Source organism: Streptopelia decaocto, assembly GCF_964273445.1.
Source record: "Streptopelia decaocto genome assembly, chromosome: 2".
In the NCBI taxonomy this organism is placed as follows: Eukaryota; Metazoa; Chordata; class Aves; order Columbiformes; family Columbidae; genus Streptopelia; species Streptopelia decaocto.
The window spans coordinates 158,915,398-158,939,531 of NC_138655.1; the positions used below are offsets into that span (position 1 = coordinate 158,915,398).

The window sequence follows — 24,134 nt, forward strand, 5'->3', positions numbered from 1 at the left end:
TCACTTCTACGAGACGAGCGACTCATCAGCAACAGCTGAATGTTATTTGCTTTCCTGTTGTGAACGCTAAATACTTCAAAACACTCACTGCGATTGGGACAGCAGCCTGACATGGAAATCAGTCTCTGGCAACAGCACAGAAATCACTGGTTGAAGGTACACCTACCTAGGGTGAAGTTGTGTTGAGCTTCCATTCTTCTAGACTAACTACGGCATCATTTAAACACCAAAAATAAAACTGTATCTCCAGAGCAACAGGTTTGGTACCTGTTAAAACCCAGGAATAGTCACGGTTTAAAGCCACAAAGTCAATGACCACGCTGCAGTCGTTGTGACTTGCTCAGAATCAAAAAACCAGCGGCGTCTGTGTTACTCTGACAGCTTAAATTAGGATGAATAATCAGAGGAGAAACGATGAGAACTACCAGGAGAGCCGGTGAGACGAGTTAACGCGTTATGAGGCTCCTACCACATCCACGGACACGTTCAAGTCGCCAAGAAACTGCTTTGGGTTTTTTTTTTACTTACCTTAAATGAACTGTGCACTAAAGTCTCATCTAAATCAATGACCACACACTTCTTCCCATAGTCTGATGCTGTCAGTTCTGGCAGGAGGTATTTAGCTGGTGGCTAAAAACAAAAAAGGAAAACAACAACAGAAGAGTAAAACCTCTATGGAAGGGGCACTCCTGCCAACATTACTATTCTAGTCATTACTGGGAATTGAAATACACGACTCGAAGTTGCACGTTTTTCTGGCCTCATCTCAAGTACATGGATGGAAATTAATGGCTCATGCAATACCCATACAGGCTTCTACTTTTTTTTTAAACGAGAGACTTGTTTAGAATGATCTCCAAAGCACTGGAAATGTAGATCGTAAAACCACCACTAGCTAAACAAACAAAAAATAGAGAAAAATAGCACATTTGATACGATATCTTTTCCAGTGGCCCTTCTCCTAATGCCTTGGGTTTGGTTGCTGTTACCCTGCTCACGGTCAACACAATTTCCAGCCACACCATGCTGATGAACATTTAATATATTGTTATTTCCTATTGCTACGAACGATTCTCGAGTGGAGAAACCAATCCTGAAGGAAGCCAGCAGTACTAATTTTATCTTCCAGGGTGCTGACCATGAGCATTCACATGGGTTATGTTCCCAATCAAGGTATTAAGATGCAGTAACGAAAGCCCTTCCTCTTCTACAGTGTGCTGCCCTTACTAAAAAACAGTACCAATTATACGAATTGACCTTGTTTTCTGAAAGCAAAGCAGTCAAATATTCTTCTGATCGCTTATTCCCTGCGTTACCATCCCAATCTGCAACACGGTTGTGTTGTTTTAGACTTTGGTGCTGTATGCTTTCCCAAATATCAGAAATGGGAGAGAACGCTTCTGTTTGGAGCTGAAACACTTGCTGCTGCTTGCTTAAAGAGAGGGTTTTGATAGAGGAAAAGGACTGGCTTTATAGAAAAGTAACGATGGGGAGAAGCTCAAGATGGAGAAGTTAAATTAAGAGTTGGATACTTCATCCTTTGGCTCAACTTTGTGCCTGTTCAGACAATGTTAGAAATATAGAATCATAGAATCATTTCAGTTGGAAGACGCCCTCAAGATCATCGAGTCCAACTGTAACTTAATTCTAACACTAAACCACGGCCCTAAGAACCTTGTCTAAATGTCTTTTAAACCCCTCCAGGGATGGTGACTCCACCACTGCCCTGGGCAGCCTGTTCCAATGCCCAACAGCCCTTTCCATGAAGAATTTTTTCCCAATATCCAATCTAAACCTTCTCTGGGATAACCTGAGGCAATTTTCTCTTGTCCTATCACTTGCTATGTTGCTCTGGTAAAGATACATCTTGGTTTTTTTGCTCTTTAATAGCCTTTTATAGAGGTTTTTGCAGAGATTTGAGGCCACCCCTTTGCAGACAGAGGAGCCAGAGACCCTGAACCCCCAGCAGCAAGAACAGACTCTTCATTAACCACGGATGGAGTTCAGCCATCACCTTACATTAGTAAATACCGTCCAACGATGCCTAAGATGCTCTTTAAATGAACTAACTAACAAATGAGATTCTGGACTTAAATAAAAGTGTCTTTAGCTAAAGTAAAATCATTGGGGGATTTTTCAGAGTGGTCGCTAAACAGATTTAGTTCCTTACAGCTACTACCCACAAGTTTCTTCAATTAACACAACGGGAGCTGCCTTGCTTACAAGCCACTTGCCTTAATATATTTTTCTCTTGGCACACACCTAACAGTGACCTTCAGGAAAAGAAAGAAACCACCATTGCTTAATGGCTGTCAAGTACGTGTCCATCACCATCACCTACCCAGGCCTTTCTAGGTTACTGACAGTCCCATGTACACGTTCCTCCCACAACTGCTGGAGCTCTGCTTGTCCGCGACCAGGACCAGCCCTAAGGAATTTAGGGTTTCCCCTCCCATTTCCAAATCTAAAAGGTCCGCAGGCACCCCACCGCTATTTTTCATAGTAAGAAGGATCCAGACTCGCAACCTAAATAGACCAAGAAGCTTATAGACAGAAAAATCAAACCCATTTAAAGACAATAATCTTCACAACCCATCTCCTGATACTGACTTCTTGTCTTTAAAGAAGAAAAAAAGGTAAGAACACCCCAAGAAACCTTACGCGTCCTTTTCTTTACAGAATAGTTCAGTTCATTTTTGTGTTCTTAAGACTCGTAGTAGGTAGTTTGAATTTTTGACTAAGTTAATCTGCACACGCAGTTCAAATCCAGCAATTTCTTCTCCTGGGTGAATTTTTGCGAACTGAAAATACCTCTCTATATGGAAATAGATCTTCTTCTGTCATCAGGAAAAGGATGGACACACACCAAGGGTTATAAAATGCGAGAACCTTTGACTCTGAGAACCCAAATTCCTTGAGCACAGAAGGACAGAGACCCTGTCCCGTCCTCTCCCACCGCTCTCACTTTCCCCAAAGCGGCAGATGGGAGAAGAACAAGTTTATCTGCGGTATCTTCACCGAGATGCTGGTTACTGCTGGCGTTTCTCTCCCTTTTTAGTATTGCTTTGGGAGATACGGTGTAATCATTGACCTGACTTCATCTAACAAGACTGTACCTCGAGGTTTTTCTGGGGAAAGTCTCCCACGAGGATACACCAACCTTCCTACAAGCTTTGGCTTCAATCTGATCCTGTTTTCAAAGACACCTGGTCAACACCTTCCACATCCAAAGAGCAGAAAAAATACGTTCTCCATGGCAAAACCTGCATCTCTGCTACTCTCAACCCAGAAAACACATTTGCCGCCCGATGATCTAACAGGGATGAGGAGCCATTTGAAAACCAAAGCGCTATGAGTTGCGAGGCTGCAAAACAGCTCCTGTAGGACTTTGGAGCAAGGAGGACAATTCTGAGGCTTTTGGAACTTAAATGATTTGCACACAGGGTACTGGTCCATTTGTTTTGCTGTTCAAGCTTTCTGATCTAATGCAATTTCCATGTACTAAGAGCAGCAAAGCTTTTAGGCAGAAACAATCATTCAATATTGTATTTTAACTTCCTCGCTAATGGAGACATATCCAAGGAGGATCCACATTACTAGACTTCTATCACAGTTAATAGCAAATAGTTATGGATCTTTATTTCTTTTTATAAACATAGTAGATTTAAACATATCTAAGATGGTGAAGAGTATTTAATCGTGGCTAGCAGCAAGTCATATTTACTACACAACACTGCGAAATACTGCAGACTTCCACAGAACTCAGCAGATAAATAACACGCCGTCCTAGTTCGGTCTTCGATTCCAACAAGACATAAACTGTATACAAGTTAAAGCTTTTAAAACTAGTCACTGTTTGGGATTTATGCATTCCAGCCAGGTCTCAGGGCTGATCAGCTTAACAGACCTTGTAGTGAACCGACTGCTGCACTGCTTCAGTCCCGTGGAAATAGTATATTCCCTAAGAAGAAAAGAAAAAACAAAAGGGGGGTGGCGGTGGCAAGAAAACAGGACTTTTGGTTGAAGCATAAACAGCCGGTCAACGCGAACCTTTCAGAAAGTTACTGTATAAAGCAATTACAACTTTACTTCCCTGCAGGCCCCTGTTTCCCACAGAGATAAGTATGAGAATTAACGAGCCCTTTCTCTGTGTGCTGGAAATGTCGCCCAGCCCGAGTGCAGCGCATTGATTTGCTGTTGGCGTTCCCTTCCGTTCACACTTGGGGCTCCCGGCTTCTCCCAGCGCAGAAATCCCCTAATAGAAGATAAATTCTTCCCGCTTTGAAACACAGCTGCCAAAAGCCGCCAGCTCCGGGTTATGAAATGGGCAGCTCGCAGAATTTCTTCTAGAAAAAGTTGTAACAAGAAATTGGCTAAATGTAGGCGAGAATAAAATAAAATCCTGAATTTCTGCAGGAATTCTGAGGGCTGGTTTTGGTACTATCCCTTCATACTGGGAATTTTAATTGAACAAAACAAATGGTCCCCCCCAACTTATTGAAGGAGGTTTTGTATTTCCATCCACCTTTCCAATCAAAAGACTGAGAGCAAGTGCCCAAGTTGCTATGAATCAACTTTGATTCCTCTACCATATTCCTTTCCAAACAAAGCTGAAAAACACCCAGGAAAGCGTGGGCATTCTGAGCTGCGCTTAATGCATTTTTAAGCCAGGCCTATCCCAAAACTCCTCAGATGGGTCATCAGCTCAACTGTCAGCTGGTATCATTTTTTTTCTAGTTTATTCTATGTTTATATCAGAAATAATTTTGCAGAATTAGGAATAAGAAATTATTATATCTTTGTTTAGTCTCTGCCGTATCTGGAAACAGTTGCAGAATATGAGAGACAAACAGGATAAACTCATCTTTAAAAAAGCAAAGTCGCGCTGCTGTTTTTTGAAGAATCTCACTGAAGCTGAACGTTTCTTGCTTAGCAGTTATCTCAATATTACCAATAACCACGTGAAAATTCATATTAATTCACGTTTTTTAATTAAGTGCAATTAACATGAGAACATTCCGATTCGGCAGAATCGCTTCACTGATATTACATATAAAGCAACAGAAGTTTTCAAACAGGTGAGGCTGCCAAATTTTAACCGTGACCAACCTCACTCTGCGCCTGTTTGGATGTTTTTTCTCTTAGTATAGACAATACACACAAGTTTTAACAGACTATTTCTCACCCTGTGCAGTGAAGTATCAAGAATTTCTGTCTTAATGGGTCTTAATGACACTAAGTTGTCTCAGTGTGAACCTTTGGGCTTCAGTGCTTGGGAGAAACAGCAGGGAAAAGGAAGGGAAAAGGAAGGGAAAAGGAAGGGAAAAGGAAGGGAAAAGGAAGGGAAAAGGAAGGGAAAAGGAAGGGAAAAGGAAGGGAAAAGGAAGGGAAAAGGAAGGGAAAAGGAAGGGAAAAGGAAGGGAAAAGGAAGGGAAAAGGAAGGGAAAAGGAAGGGAAAAGGAAGGGAAAAGGAAGGGAAAAGGAAGGGAAAAGGAAGGGAAAAGGAAGGGAAAAGGAAGGGAAAAGGAAGGGAAAAGGAAGGGAAAAGGAAGGGAAAAGGAAGGGAAAAGGAAGGGAAAAGGAAGGGAAAAGGAAGGGAAAAGGAAGGGAAAAGGAAGGGAAAAGGAAGGGAAAAGGAAGGGAAAAGGAAGGGAAAAGGAAGGGAAAAGGAAGGGAAAAGGAAGGGAAAAGGAAGGGAAAAGGAAGGGAAAAGGAAGGGAAAAGGAAGGGAAAAGGAAGGGAAAAGGAAGGGAAAAGGAAGGGAAAAGGAAGGGAAAAGGAAGGGAAAAGGAAGGGAAAAGGAAGGGAAAAGGAAGGGAAAAGGAAGGGAAAAGGAAGGGAAAAGGAAGGGAAAAGGAAGGGAAAAGGAAGGGAAAAGGAAGGGAAAAGGAAGGGAAAAGGAAAAAAGAACAAGAATAAAGGAAAAAAAAGCAAAAAGAAAAAACAGAAAATAAAGCAAAAAGGAAAAAAGCAAAAAGAAAAAAAAAACAGGAAAAACACAACAAAAAAACCAGGAAAAAACAAGCAACAAAACAGGAAAAAAACAACAAAACAAAAATGAAAAAAAAAATAAAAAGAAAAAACTAAATAAAGTAGAGAGAAAATGAAGGAAAAAGAATGGGAAGAAATAAGAAAATTAAGAGGGAAAAAAGAAGCCTCCTCTTGAATCGTTATTTTTCCTCCCTCTACCCGAATTCCCAGCTTTACCACCAGGAAAACGTGTTCTGTGACAGCAAAGTGTCTCATTTCATTTTTCTACCTGACAAGGCTGGATCCAGTTGTTGTTTCGGAGCTGTGTTTGAATCCCTGTGTCACTGACACCTCCACTCACTCTGAGCTGAAATGTTACTCCGGGTCCCAGCGGCCAGAACACGTTTGACATCCCAATAACTCCTCACAGAGCAACTACAGACACCAAACTGAACCTGGCAGGTGTGTGAAGTCATGTAATAATCAGTATTTTCATAGAGCCGAAGTTTACTATTCCCAGACTTGCTTATATACAAGTTACACAAGAAGGAGGGAAAGAGGTAATAAAATAAAATGGTATTTTTGGGAATATTCAGGTCTTTAGGGCCTACCCAATACCTCAAGAAAGAGGCCGTGACAGTAACTCCACACACCAACGCTGATATATCCTGGAACTAATATCCTAATATCCTAATATCCTGCACTAATCAATTATTATAAACAGCAAGGGAGCTCAAAAATACTTAAAAAAAGCATTTCCAGTTAAAAAAAACCCCTAAGTCATCATCCACATAAAAAACAAGTAGAAAAAGAGCAGTTTTTGACCGTAAATGGTTAAACCTAATTAAATTCAAAGCTTCACTTTGAGGAATTTTTCCACCCCCCTTCCTTTTATTTAGTTTTGAAAAATAGTTCAGATGCCAAACAGCATTCCAAGGTTAATCCAGCGAGGATAAGGAGGAATATTAAGGCCTATAAAACAGCAGCTGATAGTGACAACATCATCCCAAATGAGTAATGCAGCTATAGTCGGTGTATTCTTTATTTTCCTACAGTTTTAAATGTGTATTTTAGACATATTATAACTCTTCTTTTCAAACTGAAATATAGGGAAAAATGGAGAAATTTAATTATAGCGACGAGTCGCCTTTTGTCTCTATTAAAATAAGGAATTTCAGGCTATTTCACGCATTTTCCAAAATGATAAAAATTCAGGGATGAATTTAACCGAGATGTGAGATGAAAAGCACATGAAACCCAAACTCTTCTTTTAGTCCCTGTGCGACACGCGCGGTTCAATTCATCCAACATTGCAGATAGAACAGCAAATCCTTTGGTTAACATGCAACAACACAACAGGCCTGTTAGACAGCAACGTAAGGTGAACCAAAGCAAAAAGTCATGAAAATTAGGAAAAGAAAAAGGGATCAAAATACATACACTTGGTATAGGCATGACCTGCATCTGGTCACCCTGGGGAAAAAAGAAAAACAAAAAATCACTGTAAGGGCAATGGCTTTTTCAAGGGTAGAACAAAGGTCTGAAGCAGTAAATGTAGCACTCAAATATTTTCAACCAAAAAAAATTCAAGGTATTTGAGAAACCAGGTTAAAAAAAAATTAAAAAATAAAACCAGGATTTTGCATTTTAGTCACTGAAATGATCAGTTAGTATATTGGTATTTACGATTTTTAGGAGACCGGGATTGGTAAAACCCATGCCGTGATTAATAAGAGATGATAATAAGGAAAGTACCTGTATTTACTGTAACTTTTTCAGCTTTAATATCTATGAATGGGTATATTCTGTTTTCACTGCAGCAACAAGAGGCTGAGCCAGACGTGCCCACTCCTTGGAGTCAATGGCACTTGAGACATTTGCCTGAGATAAAACAGCATCTTCACCTGGGCAACAGCAAAATGCCCAAGGTGGACATTATGACAAGAAACCAACCCGAAGAACCTCACTTTCTTCACCCAGATAGAGGCAAGAGTATTGTGTTCCTCCCATGGGATCACTCTTGTATTGTACTTGGGGAAGACAAAAGACTTTGGCCAACCTGACCATTCTCTTCTCATCCTGGGAACCAACGTACAGAGAACCAAGATATTTCCATTTACAGCTTCTCGATGGAGACAGGCTGGTCAGCGGGGCTGCCGACTCAATACTTTAAGATGTTTTGGGAAGAAGAGAGATTTTCTAGTCTTTCTAATGTGCCAAACCCAACTATTTGGAAAAATGGGCTGATTCCAATGGGATGAAGTTCAACAAGGCCAAGTGCCGGGTCCTGCACTTTGGCCACAACAACCCCCTGCAGCGCTCCAGGCTGGGCACAGAGTGGCTGGAGAGCAGTCAGGCAGAAAGGGACCTGGGGGACTAATGGACAGGAAGCTCAACATAAGCCACCAGTGTGCCCAGGTGGCCAAGAAGGCCAATGATATCCTGTCCTGTATCCAAAATAGCGTGGTCAGCAGGACAAGGGCAGTGATCCTTCCCCTGTGCTCTGCACTGGGAAGGCCACACTGGAGTATTGTGTTCAGTTCTGGGCCCCTCAGTTCAGGAAAGAGATTGAAGTGCTGGAGCGAGTCCAGAGAAGAGCAACAAGACTGAGGAAGGGACTTGATCACAAGCCCTATGGGGAGAGGCTGAGGGAGCTGGGCTTGTTTAGTCTGGAGAAGAGGAGGCTTAGAGGTGAGCTCAGCACTCTCTAGAACTACCTGAAGGGCAGTTCTAGCCAGGTGGGGATTGGTCTCTTCTCCCAGGCAGTCAGCAATAGGACAAGGGGCCATGGGCTTCAACTCTGCCAGGGGAAATTTAGGCTGGAGATTAGAAAGCAATTCTTTGCAGAGAGAGTGGTCAGGCATTGGAATGGCTGCCCAGGGAGGTGCTGGACTCACCGGCCCTGGAGGTTTTTAAACTGAGATTGGACATGGCACTTAGTGCCGTGATCTAGTCAATGGACTGGAGTTGGACCAAGGGTTGGACTTGATGATCTCTGATGTCTCTTCCAACCCAGTCGATTCTGTGATTCTGTGCGATTTGTTTGCTTGTGGGTGCTGCATCTTAAAAACCAAAATAAATAAAAGGAAGGTGACTCTTTTAGCACAGATGTTGCTTAAGAACCCTGTTTCCCCAAAAATATGACATGGTCGGTACTCAGTTTTGCTCCAAAACTTATTACTTTTTTACATGTATGGCTGCATGGCACTTAGTGCCATGATCTAGTAAACAGACTAGAGTTGGACCAAGGGTTGGACTCTATGATCTCTGAGGTCTTTTCCAACCCAGTCGATTCTGTGATTCTGTGTGACACTACTTAAATTGACTTTTGTTATTAACTGCAACTAGGGCTTATTTTTGGAGTAGGGCTTATATTTCGAGCAGCCACAAAAACACTGAAAAAAAAAATAAATCAAGCTAGGGTTTATTTTTGGGGTAGGTCTTATTTTCGGGGAAACAGGGTAGATGACTGTATTCTTTAATTACTTGGGCAAAACAGGTGCTGAGTGCCAGCAGTTTGCCCATGTATTGAAAGAGCTGTTTTCAACATCAGAACATCCTCTCCCAGCTGAAAAAGCTTTATGCTCGCTTGTTTTGGAGTCTAACATCGTGTTGACACATCACAAGGAGTTCAATATTATTTTTCAAGTCCTCTTTTTTATTGCTGTGACAGCAGAAATTTTCCCTAAAGTGGGAGGAAAATCTAGAGAAGCTGGTGAAGCAGCTCGAGAAGAGCAACCACCATGAACCATCAAGACGCTTGTTTAGTCAAAAGTTGTTGATTTCTATAAAAGCAAATGCACAGAAATATGGTAAGAATATAAATTTTCCTCAAAGGAACAGCTAAAAGAGAATTAAACATTACAATCTGGCATGTTAATGTGATAGTGGAAGATGCTCTGAATTTTGTGGGTCATTTGGGTCAAGAGCGTGTTTGAGTAGGTGCCAGTCGGATGAGCGGGTTGTTATCGAGGATACGGTTCCGCAGGCAGAACGTGGATTGCAAACCCGTGGTTTGTTTTGTTTGAAAGGCATTTTTTGCATCTCCTGGTAGAGAATAAAATACATCTGGAACTTCTGTCAACAGATGAAAATGGTGTACGAGGGGTAGAGGCACACCCACAGGTTTTCTTTATTGTGGATGCAAATGTAGCTGCATATCACAGAATCATTTTGGTTGGAAGAGACCGTCAGGATCATTGAGTCCAACCATAACCTGACTCTGGAACTAAACCATGTCCCCAAGAACCTCGTCTAAACGCCTTTTAAATCCCTCCAGGGATGGTGACTCCACCACTGCCCTGGGCAGCCTGTTCCGATGCCCGACAGCCCTTTTTGGGAAGAATTTTTTCCTAATATCCAATCTGAACCTTCCCTGGTGCAATTTGAGGCCGTTTCCTCTTGTCCTATTACTTGCTACCGCATGAGGTTTTCCCACAGACTTCCAGAGGCTTTCACCATGCCTAAATTCTTTATATTTTGGCAATTTCTTGAAGCCAAGCTGCACCACGGGGTATTACCGTTAAGCCTGACTTCCATGGGAATCCTGAATCTAAGTTGCTACAGGACCTGCATTCCTGTTGGCTTTTTCTCATGGAATCCCTTAAGTCAAAAAAACAAGGAAAACAAGCGAATTTTCCTAAGAGGAACCCTAAAAGTACCTTACGCAAAAATCAAAATGATAACGATGCCACCTGGAAAAACAGGCGGGAAGATAAACGCAAGAGTCTGTTGGTAAAGCCTAAGTGTTCAAAATGCTTTTTAAAAACAAGCCTGCTATGGGAAACTTTTGAACAAGTGTCCTGCCTCATTTCCTGATGCCTTGGAACAGGAAGGGAAGTCGGTCACGACGCTATCGCTTGAAAGAAATGACAGATGACGGCATTTGTTGAAGTCTTTCCACCAGCTCCTGCTGCCGTCAACGGGACAAAGCTGTTCCTAGAATGCCAAAATTCCCCCGCTGTATCACTCAGATAACCCAGGAACTGGTTTGTCCAGCCATTGAAATGAGGGGTTTTTTTTCATGGTACAATATATACAGATGAAACGATAAATCCGACTGTTTCCTTCAGCTACGTAATCTTAGTTGGAGAGACAACATTTTCAGTGCCGCGTCCATTCGTTAATGCTCTCCATCTATAATTGCATATGGAATCCATGAGTATCAAGTGACAGACCACACTATTTTGCTTTTTGGACTACTGAGCTTTGTATCTTAGTATAGATGACTTTTTGGGGAGGTGAAGAAGGTCAGAATGAGTGGGCAGAGACACAGGAACTAAACATAACTTTGCAGAGGGGTTTTTGATTTCTAACCAGATTCCCCACCTGCGTGCTGATGGTGACCAGAGAACCAAACACCAGGAATCTTCTTGCTCTGACCCAGCAAAGGTGAAAAAGGAGAAAGAGCACTGATTCGTATTAATTTCACTTATTTCCCCCACACTGGGCAATGAGGCTGGTTTGGAAAGTGTGCTGTTCATAGTCTCCCCATCAAATATATACAAAGGTCTCTTGCATGAAGGAGACACTCAAAAATGTGCTCCCTACAAGACGTTTTTCTCCCTCTGGTGAACCATATTAATGTAGGATAAAGATCCTTGCCCCTGGGTTATCAAAAGAGATCCCTGCAGCAGACAAGAGTGTTGGAGCCATGACAATAAGTCCCCAAAATGGTTTTCCAGCATCGCTGTGGACATGACAGCACCGTGCAGCAAAATGCATGGGGAGGAGGAGACTGAGCTCCTGTGGTGGTCTGGATGGGTTGGAGCTACAAAAATGCTGAGGGGTCTGGAGCATCTTTCTTATGGGGAGAGACCGAGAGAGCTGGGGCTGTTCAGCCTGGAGAAGAGAAGCTGAGAGGGGATCTCATCAGTGTTTATAAATATCTCCAGGGTGGGTGTCAAGAGGATGGACCAGACTCTGTTCAGTGGTGCCCAACGACAGGATGAGGGGCAACGGGCACAGACTGAAACACAGGAGGTTCCATCTGAATATGAGGAGAAACTTCTTTCCTTTGAGGTGCCAGAGCCTGGACCAGGCTGCCCAGAGAGGTTGTGGAGTCTCCTTCTCTGGAGACATTCAAACCCACCTGGACACCTTCCTGTGTGATCTGCTCTGGTGAACCTGCTTGAGCAGGTGGGTTGGACTGGATGATCTCCAGAGGTCCCTTCCCACCCCAACCAGCCTGTGATTCCGTGGGTGAGGTGGAAATTCAAGGACTTGACCTTTCTGGTTCCATTCCCATTGCAGGGAAAGCAGCTGCTGCCCCCAGAATAAACCTTCTTCTAATTCTGTCTCCTTCCCTGTTGAATGTGGACCAAGACCTTTTCATCTAATCCAACAAGTATAAAAACCTCTTTCCTCATTTCATCTTGTTGAACATGAGCCATCTGCCCAACCTGGATCGAACAGTGAAACCGAAGCAGAGAGGATTTTAGTGGAGGTGGGTTGTAAATGAAATGGCAAAGCGCCGATGGGCTGGTCGGAGCTCCCTCACCCACCATGAATGAAGAGATCCAGTTTACATCCAGCTTTTCTCACCTTTTCTCTATTTAGATCCCTCCTTGAAGCCTGCAGATGAAATCTGTATCCGCTAACACTTCAAAACTCAGGTAACAACCTTACCCAGACAATATAAAACTTACACCAAGAAGCACAACATAGAAATTCAGTTGCTAATTGAAGAAGAGAAATTGAGATCTGAATTTGTACAGGAGAAAACAAAAAGCACTTCCCTCTCCTGATATTCTGGCCCCTAAAAAAATTGGCTGGAAGGTCTTGGTGAGTTGCCTGATGCTGAGGAAGCAGGAAAGTATTAGTCAGGGTTTGATGAGGCTGAACATTGTGTGCGCCCGGTGACACATCTGGCTCAGCATCCCAGCTGCAGACAGGCTGATATACCCACTGTACGTCTCAAAATACATCTTTGCGTTGTGCTAAAACACTGTCACGTTTTAAGGAAAGCAAATATACAGCCGTTTCAGTAAATACAAGTTATTGTTGGAAAACGTCGCACTGAAACTTTAGAGACGGAACAGATGGTTCGTTACCAGTATTAGAGTCACACTTGGCCAAGCGGCTGCTCTCTGAGTAGAAGGTTTAAATGTGAACTCAATACTTGAAAGAAGTTTTTGGGTTTGTTCGGTTGGTTTTTGCCCCTAGTGGAGGAGCAGACAGTGCTGAAAACCCCTGGTTATTCAAAATCATGCTCAGTTTGGTGTTTCTTCTAATGCTATGAAGAACTTGACCCGCCAAGCACAATCAAGTCATATCATTTGGTAAAATGATAAATGAAGCACTGATTGCATTTGAAGCACCAATGTCACTTGAAGTGCCTATTTCATTTTTTCTAATACAGAAAAATAATAATAATCATCATCATCAACTACTCTGAACAAAATTTCAAAACTGTGTTTTCAATTACTTTATAAACCACTATTCCCCACTTTCCCTCCTTTACAACAGGTTCGTCTTGAAAGAATTGAGACTCCTAATCAGGACTAAGTTAGTTTGTCACATCAACCTCGAGAATACACCAGAAGCACCAGAGAAAAACCACTAAATTTCTGTGAAACCAGCAGAAATTTTCTCCGTTCCTTTCCTTCCTCTGACGTTTTTATCACCAGTTTTCACAGAACAACTCAACTAAACAGCAAAGACAGAAGGCAAGTTCATCCGAGCCACTTTATACTAGTTTCTAATAGTAACTATTGAACATTATTGTGTAATTTGCTTTTTCTGGTTTTGAAGGAAAAGGGGCTCAACACATGAACTGACTGGGCCTGGTCAGAGGCCTGTGATGTGATAAATAATTAATACAATAGAGTGACAGAAGGTATAAGGGACCGTTCCAATAGCACCTCAACAGGATTTTAACTATTCTTAACCTGCCAGGCAGATTAACGTGACAAAAACTATTTAAACAGCAGAGGAGTTTAAGCAGAATGTCGTCAGGCTTGCTTTTCTTTCCTAAACCAGGTCATTTTGCCATTCCTGGGTATTTAATTTCACCAATTTAGCAAATGAGGTCACTACTTTCCCCCAACTTCATCAGCACTTCTGAATCCACACAAGATGTTTGGTGTAAATTGGTCAAATCCAACCAGCTCTAAACCGCAGCTCTCCTGGTAAAAAACCCACTATCCTGACAGCAAAACAATATCCAAATACATCCAAAAGTCTTTCTTTCTTTAAAAGAATCTCCTACGTACATTAACCAAATTAAGAACAGCATATAAAAACACATAAGAAGCTTCCTAGTCTTCAATATCGCGTTTAAAATAGAAAGGTCACAAAGACTTATTTGCACTCACTACAGAGTTACCCAAAAGCTTGGCTGTCCATGATCTTTTTTGCTACTAAGATCTATACGCATCTCAGCGCTTTTCATCTTATTTGAAGAAAACACCCTCTTGAATAATTCTTTTTATCACATTCTTTGAACTTTTTTTGCTCTCTTAGTCTGGTAATTCTATGAATTCCGTGATTTGCGTCCTGGGCTCGACAACAACTCCAAAACCGCTTCACCAGGGCAGCGCAGAGTGAGGATGGGAACGCGTGTGAACATACACGCTGCGGTTCGCTCAGGGCATAAGGTGTATTTAGAAAGCAATTGTTTTACAAAACGCTATCCAAAAACTGAGTCCAGACCATTTGAGCTCATGTTTTCTATAGGAAAAAACCCCAAATTCTTGTTCCTGTTTGTATTTCTAATGAACTCCCGTTTTCTCCCGGCTGTGATTTTGCCCGTAGCTTCACTTCTGCGTCTTTTCCATCCGCTGGCACAGCGGGAAGGGAAATTTCTCCCCTTTCCTTTTGTTTCTCAGGTGAACGTGCACACACGCTACAGCTTCTCCCTTAGCACATCCAGACCAGATCTCCCTCATTTCAGTCAAAACCTACATTGGCCAGCAAGAGACGGCTAAAAATACACATGTAATTCCTCCTCTTGGCAGAGGAATTTTCAGTGTGTTTTACCTCTGTGTCTCAGTCACTTTATTTTCCTTTCCTTTCTCCATCAAATGGTTTCTTTGCTCTTTCAGAATTCAAACATAACCAGCAAAATTCCCAATAAAATGAACAGGACAATGTAGGTAAGAAATCAGCCACGTGGCTTATGAAAAATTAGGGTGAAGAGCAGAAGGCTGAAAAGACAGAAATGGCTTGATTTCTGCTATTATTCCCCACCATGGATACACTTATACTTGCAAAAATTAAAAATATTAAGAGTATAGCGCTAGTGGAGTCATCAGAATGCTGAAAAACAACATGGTGTGGAAAAGGTATCTCTGTGTTTTCTATATTGAAGGGAAATTCTTCAGTAACATAATGCAAATCCCTTCAGTGTTATCAGATTTAAAAAGAACATATAAAAGCATATTGTGATTTTGTGAATATGCCAAAGCTATGTAATTACCTGAATTCAACAAAAGTAACATTCTGCTCTTCCATATAATGAAGTGCTAAGAGTTTGTAGCGACTAATTTGACTTATTAGGCAAACATAACTTATTAACCACAAAAAGCGGCCAAACGCTGATACCTCTGGACTCGGTGTGCACTAAATGGAGGTGAATTCATTAGGAAAAAGGTCCAATTATGGTTTTCCCCCCTTTTGAACTGTTTTTCTGTCACTGGAAACAAAGCAGTTCCACTGTGCTCCAGTGGACAGGTTTTAACCTTCCTATAGTTGGGAAGAAGAACCAAAGCCAGAGACAACTCAGTATCTGGAATATTACAAGAAATCCACATTTTTTTAGTGTCTTACTCAGGTTTGAAATATTGTTTACTTATAGTGCCAATAATCTTCATGGCCAACTTAGCTTTAAATTGTAGCCAAACAGATATTTGCAATTCACCATCAAAACAGTAGGTTTTTTCTGTAACCATGTTCCCCATGAGGGAAACCTATTAAAGCAAACTTTAAGAAGCACAAAGTTAAACCTTGGTTGCAAAAGGCCTATAGGACAGTAAAATAAGATATAAGGCTGACCTTCTGAAGTCCTCCATTCTCCTCCACCAAAGGAGGAAGAGCACTGGTGCTGTTGGTAGATGGTGGCTCGACATTGTAGTCACGAAAGCAGCAGAATAAGGTGCTAAAGATACTTCGACTCCTCTGCTTCTTCAAGCTGATATTACATTGGGACACTAGGGAAAAAGAAAGAAAAGGCAGAAAAATCAATTAATGGAGCACAGAACTAGTTTTCCAGCCATGCAATGAGTCAATTTAAGATGTAAGGTTATTAACTATGAAAATATCACAGAAATTTTACGCCTTATTGAGATGCGTTTTGACGCATTTTGGCCTTGTCAGACTCGCACAACAACATCAGCCCATCATTAATCAGCCTGGATCTCTGCACAATCACAGCTCTTGCCATGCCAAGAGTTTTCCTAGAAGTATCCAAAGGAGATACTGTAAATCACATTAAATAACTTGCTGCTAAAATGTGTAGCAAGCAAACAGGACCCATCTAAAAAAGAAGAGACACAATAAATGCCTATGGATGCCTGGAGTATTATCTACACCATCAAGTGTGGGACATTGAAACTCCTACAAGGGTCACGAAAATAATGATAATGATAATAATAATAATAATATGATAGAATCGCAGAATGTTTCTGAGTTGCTGGAGGACAAAGGACACAACACAAGCAGGACCGTGAGCTGCAGCACTGGCTGCAGGAACGAGGTTGAAGAGGGTGTTACTAACTGAAAAGAAAGGTCAGGACCAGTGTTTAACTTGCTGAAAACATTAAAAAAACAAATCAAATTAAAGCCAGAACAGCCTCCACCCCCAAAAAGAAACAAAACCAGGTAAAAAATTACATGCAGCTCAGTAATAGCAAGAGTAGCATCTAGTGAGAGTGGTGGGTTGATTGTTGGACTTGATGATCCTGAGGGTCTTTTCCAACAAAACGAGTCAAGGATTCTACGAATTTGAAAGATTTGGAGATCCTAAGACTTTTAAACTCCAGATAAAAACAATGGTTTGCAGCATAGAAACGCACGTAAGGTATCTACTCATTTCCCCAAGACTCAGCCCGCCTGACAATTACAACTTGTTGGAAAAGGCTTTTAGAATATTACGTAAGAAGTGATTTGATCACCTTGTATTTTGATGATCTATTGTTAGCTACAAGTATTTGTTTCCTGCCTTTCTCGAAGCCCTTTTTCCTCAATGTTTATCTACACCATTGGTACCGAACCGTATGGATACTCAACTTGTTAACCTCATGTTGTAACACGATGAGACGCAACCACATCACGTTCACCCTCTAAGCAAAGGAATATCTTGAAGAGATTAACGCCTTTCTCTTCAGAGTCAACTAATGATTTCATTGAAAACACAGGCAAACAAGCTCCAACAAGTTATTTTTTAGTATTTCATTTTTTCCAGTTACGCAGCAGTAAAGTAACAAACTTTAAAAGGTGGATTACGCCGAGGAAAAAAGATGCTATGGAAGATGTAGCGGGTTAATAGGGATCTAGGATTTATTGACATTGTGCACTAGAAGGAACAAAACAGTTCCCGAAGGCCAAGTTGGAATCCTTATAAAATCCCATTACACAAATTAATATTATATATATATATTTTTACATGCGTAGCTTCCTGAACACTATTTAAATTGGCTTTTTTAAAATGAACTGTAACTAGGGCTTATTTTTGGAGTAGGGCTTATATGTCGAGCATCCTCAAAAAATCATGCTAGGGCTTATTTTCGGGGTAGGTCTTATTTTGGAGAAAATGGTAGAAATGGATCCCCCAGGAGCACTGTACCCATCACCCTTGAATGCTGAAGAGAATTTTAAGTTACCTTTTCCAATCCTATTTCACGCCTTTATCCCATCGTGTTCCGAACCTGTGACAACCTTTAGTGCCCAAAGTGTCCCGGGGTTGAGCCGTTTGTAACTCTGACCCACCGTGGTTCTTATCTTTGTATCTTCTCTAATTCTGATTTTTGAGCAGGGGAGATAGACTATATATGTATATGTGTATGTATGTATATATATATATATATATAAAATACAATTCCCCATCTTTTCTGTCCGAACTGCCACGTACCTTCCCCCTAATATTACAAATACATCAAGTGCAATCAAGGCAACTGGTAACATAAATACAAATAATAAAAAATACAAATAATACAGTTACTAGCAGAAAAAGAACATTTCAGTGGGAGAACAGTTGTGTATGAAATGGATCGAATCTCTCACGGAAAGACTTTGATAAGAAAACCTCATGGTGCAGAATTTGTGTGAAATTTCAAGTGCCTTCTCTGGAAGTAGAAACCAAAATATTCTGATTTAGAGGAGCTAAATGTCAATATTTCCTCCTCTCGAAGCACTTGCAAGGTGCCCAACAGTAATTTTCTGTCCTTCATATAGTATGAATTTCTATAGTTCCTGTATTTTTTCCACCTTAAGGGAGCGAGCGAAGCTCAGGTGCAGTTATTAATTGATAATAATAGGGAAGTGTATCGGTATCTAAATGGGTTTTATGAACTTCCAACATTTAAGAAGTGCTTGAATAACATCATAAAGTCAGAATTGTGCAGATCTGTGTGTTTACTGAAGCGTTTCGTTACTTTAAAGACACTTGTGAACTGAAAGCAACCCAATCACTGCAATTCAATGCTCCAGTTAAACAGAACACACACGGGAACTCTGCCCCTTGGTGATGGATGTTACGGTAAAAGGCTCATTCTCAAAACGTCACATTCCGTTTGCAACAAATCTGCAGGAACATGCCTGAAGAAATCCCCACGGGACACCTGAGCAGCTGGGAAGGACTTTCCCAAACACAAACGGCTTTGTTGCAATGTCATCCAGGCAAAGAAATCTCCTTAAATACCGAAAGACACCGAAATTCGAACAGGAAGGACAACGCCATGTGTTGGATTTTATGCGTAAAAATATAGTTGTCCCAAAGCCAGTGCTGCATCTTAAGATAAAGCCCAGTTTATATTCTAGGCTGAGATTGAGGGAGGTCTGCAAGCGGGATCCATTTCTACCATTTTCCCCAAAATAAGACCTACCCCGAAAATAAGCCCTAGCATGATTTTTCAGGATGCTCGAGATATAAGCCCTACTAATCCAGGCAAAGAAATCTCCTTTCTGACCTTAAATACCGAAAGACGCCGAAATTCGAATGTGAAGGACAATGCTGTGTGCTGGCTTTTATGCATAAAGATATAGTTGTCCCCAAGCCAATGCTGCATCTTAAGATAAAGCCCAGTTTATATTCTAGGCTGAGATTGAGGGAGGTCTGCAAGCGGGATCCATTTCTACCATTTTCCCCAAAATAAGACCTACCCCCAAAATAACCCCTAGCATGATTTTTTGAGGATGCTTGAGATATAAGCCCTACTCCAAAAATAAGCCCTAGTTACAGTTCATAAAAAAACCAGTCAATTTCAATAGTGTCCAGGCAGCTACACATGTAAAAAAGGGCGTCCTTTAAAGTAACAATTAATATAAGAACCTGTCTTAATTTTGGGGAAAGGGGGTATAAAGTTAATGAAGTAGTAGAGAGTGTTAAGCAAGAAAAACTAATTACCAAACGTTTGTGTAAGAAATGTTGCAGAGCACTTCTGAGCTTCATTTTTGGCTGCTTATTGAACACAAACAGCGCACGAGGCAAAAATTCACCTAAACCGCATCATGTTCGTCCCCAAAACCTCGGAACGCTAAAGATCAGACCATGGCAGTCAAGAAATAGTCTAAATAAACTCTAAATAAACTTCGACACAAGCTACTGATATTTCCAGATAATTTCGGAATTGATCTAATTATCCATTTCAAATGGCCGCTCGCGTTTGCTCAGTGAAATATTTGTTCTAGGGAAAACATTCCTTCACGTTGTTTTTAATCTTGGCAGTTTTGCCATTTGCAATACAGTGGCGTTCCAAATAGGTCTATTATTGTAAAGATTTTATTGTTAAATATTATGTTACAGAGGCTCTACTGTGACTTAGATAATAATTTTGGATGCAGTAATGAGCAGTTCTCAAGTGGTTTTATGTGGCTTTTATCACACACAGATAGAAAAGATTTGTACCAAATCACAATTGGAACAACTATGACAGTGTTGAGCATCACAGAAAAGTTTCTCCTTCCCTAGTTACACTGAACCAAACGCAGTAGATGTGCCATTTGCTACATCTGAAGATGTAAAGAGGCATCAATGTGGAAGCACTACCATAAATTTAGGTATTATGGATGCCGGTAAATTTTAAAGGGGAAAAAAAAAACCCGCAGAGGACAAAATCTGGCATTCCTTAAAAACCTACAGGCAGCAATGATCCTGGAGCGTTAAACTGGATTATCCAAACTCCACATCTGAGCAGCACCCAGCAGGTGGAACTGAGAGGGCTTCCCTCACCACCCCCATCTTTTGGGCCTTACAACTTTGATTTCTGGGCCCGATTTCCTCCAGCATCCCCAGGAGCGCTGTACCCATCACCCCTGAATGCTGAAGACAATTTTAAGTGATCTATTCCAATCCTATTTCACGCCTTTATCTCATCACATTCTGAACCTGTGACAACCTTTAGTGCCCAAAGCATCCTGGGGTTGAGCCATTTGTAACTCCGACCCTCCTTGGTTCTTATCTTTGTACCTTCTCTAATTCGGATTTTTGAGCGGGGGGAGATGGACTAGAACCACATACAATATCCAGGATAAAAGGAGAGAGTGCCATGTATTTATACAGCCACACATTGCTTTGTTCTCTTACTTTTCTCATAATTCCCAATGTCTTGTTTGTGCTTTTTGACATGCGAGCATTGGGCTAATGTGATTTTTCGGATGATCTTATTATAACACAAAGATCTCTTCATTAGCAGATATTTCGGCATCACTGCAAACACAAGACTTCGTATCTCTTCCCATGCAGGAGTGTATCAACATTTAATTCCATCTACTATTTTAGATTTGAAATCACGTTGCCTTCCTGCAACGCCACACAATTAAGTTCTAAATCTATATACAGATGCACAGATATACCCACACATTCATATAGGTGCACAAACAAACACCCCTTCCCCTTGCAATTTTTGTTGCCTTATTTCTTGATGCCCTTTTCCGATTTGAAAGTCCAAAGCCTGGTATAATTTCCATTCTCCCACTGACATAGTTCCAACAGCAGCACAATTTGCACAGGAAAAAGCTTCTTCCTCACTTACTGTATCCTAAAAACTTCAGTTCAAGGCTTCTCCCAACCAAATTTTGCTGTAGTTGCACGAAATTACAAAAACCATCGCATAGGAAACCTCTTATTGCTCCAAGAAGCCACCGTGGGATGAGCGGAAGGTCCTAATCCAGCCCATCCCTCAGCTAATTACTGCTGCATTTTTCCTAATTAAATGAAGGCAATAGCCAGGCTGCAATAATATAAACTGGGTAATGAAGAGACTTTCCGTGCGCTCACAGACCAAGTCGCTAAATGCAATAAAAGGAACATCTGTGTATCGTGAGCTCCCCGCTAACCAGTTTGTTTATGATACAGAGTGGAAAGATACAGGGCAGAATAAAGTGGTATTAAACAAGGCTTTTATCCAAACGGGAATCGTTTCGAAATCTATATATGATTAGAGACACGCAATTTTTCAACCTTCCCAAAAGGCTGGTTTTGATCTTACTAGAAAAATAATACTTTTTATCCTATATGACTTCAGCTAGAAACAATTAAGCAGCAAAAACCCATCAATTTTCCTTTAGACTTTAGTGATGTACTGACCAGGACAGGAATTATTTCGCAAAACCCGATGCCAAATCTGCACGTGACGCCCACATCGCTTTGGGTTTAAACTGCATTTTAACTAGTGATTGAAATGTTGAATCTCCCACATGAGCTTTGCAGAAAATGTGGCAATAACAGGACTGTCACATACCTGCAAAACCCACCCACGGCTGCTTTAACCTTCAAATATGTATAACCCGAGCAAAATGCTCTGGTTTTTTTATGTTCAGCGTGATATACCCCAGAATTATCTTCATTTCAGCTGAAACCAGCATCATCTCTCCTCCAAGAAATGTAATTAAATAAATGTAAAGGTTTGGGTTTTTCACTGAAATTATTTCTTTGAAGGGAGGGATCCTACACTAGTTTAATAGAAAGAAGAAAATCTTTCCAAAACATTGAATTATCCTCCTCCCAAACCTTTTCTGATATTACGAGTCTACTTGGGATGGATGGGGCAGATCGCAAGGCCAGGGGCCAAGAAATAAAAGCTTAAGCACGTAAGACAGATGGGAACACAGGGAAAAAGAACCAAGCGACTTTGGAGATAGTCTTTCTTATTTTAATCCATTTAAAGCAGGTCATGGCGCTTGGATCTGAAAAAGCATCAATATGATTGAGGAACGTTTGGGAATTTTAGGGAAAAAATTGCACGTTACTCTTTTATTAATCCATTCCACGAGCTTTTGGAAAACAGGCTCAGAAGTTGCATGTGTAGGCTCAGATCAAATGGTTCCGCAAGAACAGCTTATCTCATTCAAAGAGAAGTTATCTAGTGGATATCGGAACACTACGGTTTCCTTGCCATACCTGCCAAAGTCCTATAAATATACACAGTACCTAGGACAAAAGGAGAAAAATCATTGGGGCGAATATTAATCCAAGTTGTATGAAGCAAAAAGATCTCTACCTAAGCAAACAAAGCTTTGGAAATGACTCTGTTGTGGCAGCTTAATGCAAAAAACTTTTGCCTTACAAAGATTATTTATTACAGCCCTCGAATCCGGGCGGATTAAATACCCGCTCTTGTTGGATGCTCATTTTCTACGGATCAAACGGAGGGAAATTCTGAAGCCATTTATTTAACACAGGGCACTGCTGCCTCTGCTGTGACGCATCAGGAGACGCAGCTACTCAATCTTAAACCCAACAAGTGCGTGCAGAAGCCTCTTGGCTGACAAAGAGCAACAAGAAATCATGAAAAGGCTCAAAACGGCACAAAAAGCCGACGGATCCCAAGGCAAATCCCAAAAACCATAAAGCAGTCAGTACGCTTCGGTCTGCACACTGGTTGGTTGGATATACATATATATGATAATATAACACTCATGTATGTGTCAGCTTCCCATATAAGTCGTGATTTAAACACCCATCCTGTCTTGTAGCATTAAAAAAATAAGGAGGGAAATTCTATGTTAAAGGACATTTAGCTGTTGAAACTCAACTCCTTCCATTTAGCAGATCCACCACTTCAGGGGCATCTGCGTTTACTAACGAAGCTGAAAAGTTAAAAGAGTTTTAACAACCTAATTAACCTGCTGAACTCTGTTCTGAGCAAAATACCTTCACGTTCAAATGAACCAGCGCAGGTTTTGGCCGGGTCCTTCCCTGCTCCTGTGCTTGACAAGCTAAACGGGGCCGCTCCAGATTCCCATTTGGAGAAGCAGCACGTGGAGATCTGTATCTCCAAAGGACTCACAAGTTGGTCTCCTTGTGACCCAGGAAGGAACTAATTAACACTTGGCACTTATGCCTGTATTGGTCACCAATGGAACAGCCAGGGACAGAAGAGGGATGAGAGTATGGCAGAGAAATTAGGAGATGTTCACCTCCAGTAAGACGAGTCAGGGAGCTGCTGTGGCTTTGACAGCTGGATGGCATTTAAACAGGAGCCCAATGTGCCCATCCAGCCTTCCCTGGGTTCTCCCCGCTTCTCAGGGGAGGTTTAGATTGGATATTACAAAAAATTTCTTCATGGAAATGGTTGTTGGGCATTGGAACAGGCTGTGGTGGACTCACCAGCCCTGGAGAGGTTTAAAAGATGCAGAGATGAGGTTCTTCAGGACATGGATTAGAGGTGGACTTAGTGGCAGGTTAATAGTTGGACTTCATGATCTTAAAGGTCTTTTCCAACCAAAATGATTCTATAATTCTATGAGAAGGATAGTCCTGCACTGATATCCCTTTATCTGGTCAACCCGTGGCTCCTGCCATTGAACATCGAGGACCAAGGGCTGTACTGGTCTTCAACGCCAACCTGAGCAACGTCGCTTCCTTTTCACATCAGACTATGGAGCTGCTGAACACTCTACAATAGGTGCTACAAGGATCTACATTTTCAATGTGCATATACACGTATGCGTATACACACAGTTCACGGTCAAACCTTTTCCTAGTATTTGCTTTTTTTCTTGAAAAA

The 24,134-nt window shown here is 41.3% G+C and overlaps 1 protein-coding gene across 5 annotated transcripts in view; it reads right to left on the reverse strand.

Annotated features, from left to right (window-relative positions):
* CTDSPL (CTD small phosphatase like) overlaps positions 1 to 24,134 on the reverse strand; it is an 86,031-nt gene that overhangs the window by 20,287 nt on the left and 41,610 nt on the right. Inside the window, exons 2-5 of one of the 5 annotated variants that reach the window (XM_082044789.1) lie at positions 15,964 to 16,118; positions 7,411 to 7,443; positions 3,908 to 3,961; positions 529 to 630 (exon numbers count right to left, since the gene is read on the reverse strand). In XM_082044789.1, the coding sequence (XP_081900915.1) occupies positions 529 to 630; positions 3,908 to 3,961; positions 7,411 to 7,443; positions 15,964 to 16,118 (344 nt within the window). Of the gene's footprint in view, positions 1 to 528; positions 631 to 3,907; positions 3,962 to 6,259; positions 6,398 to 7,410; positions 7,444 to 15,963; positions 16,119 to 24,134 lie in introns of those variants that run through there. The other 4 variants (XM_082044790.1, XM_082044791.1, XM_082044793.1 and 1 more) reach the window with 4 other exon arrangements.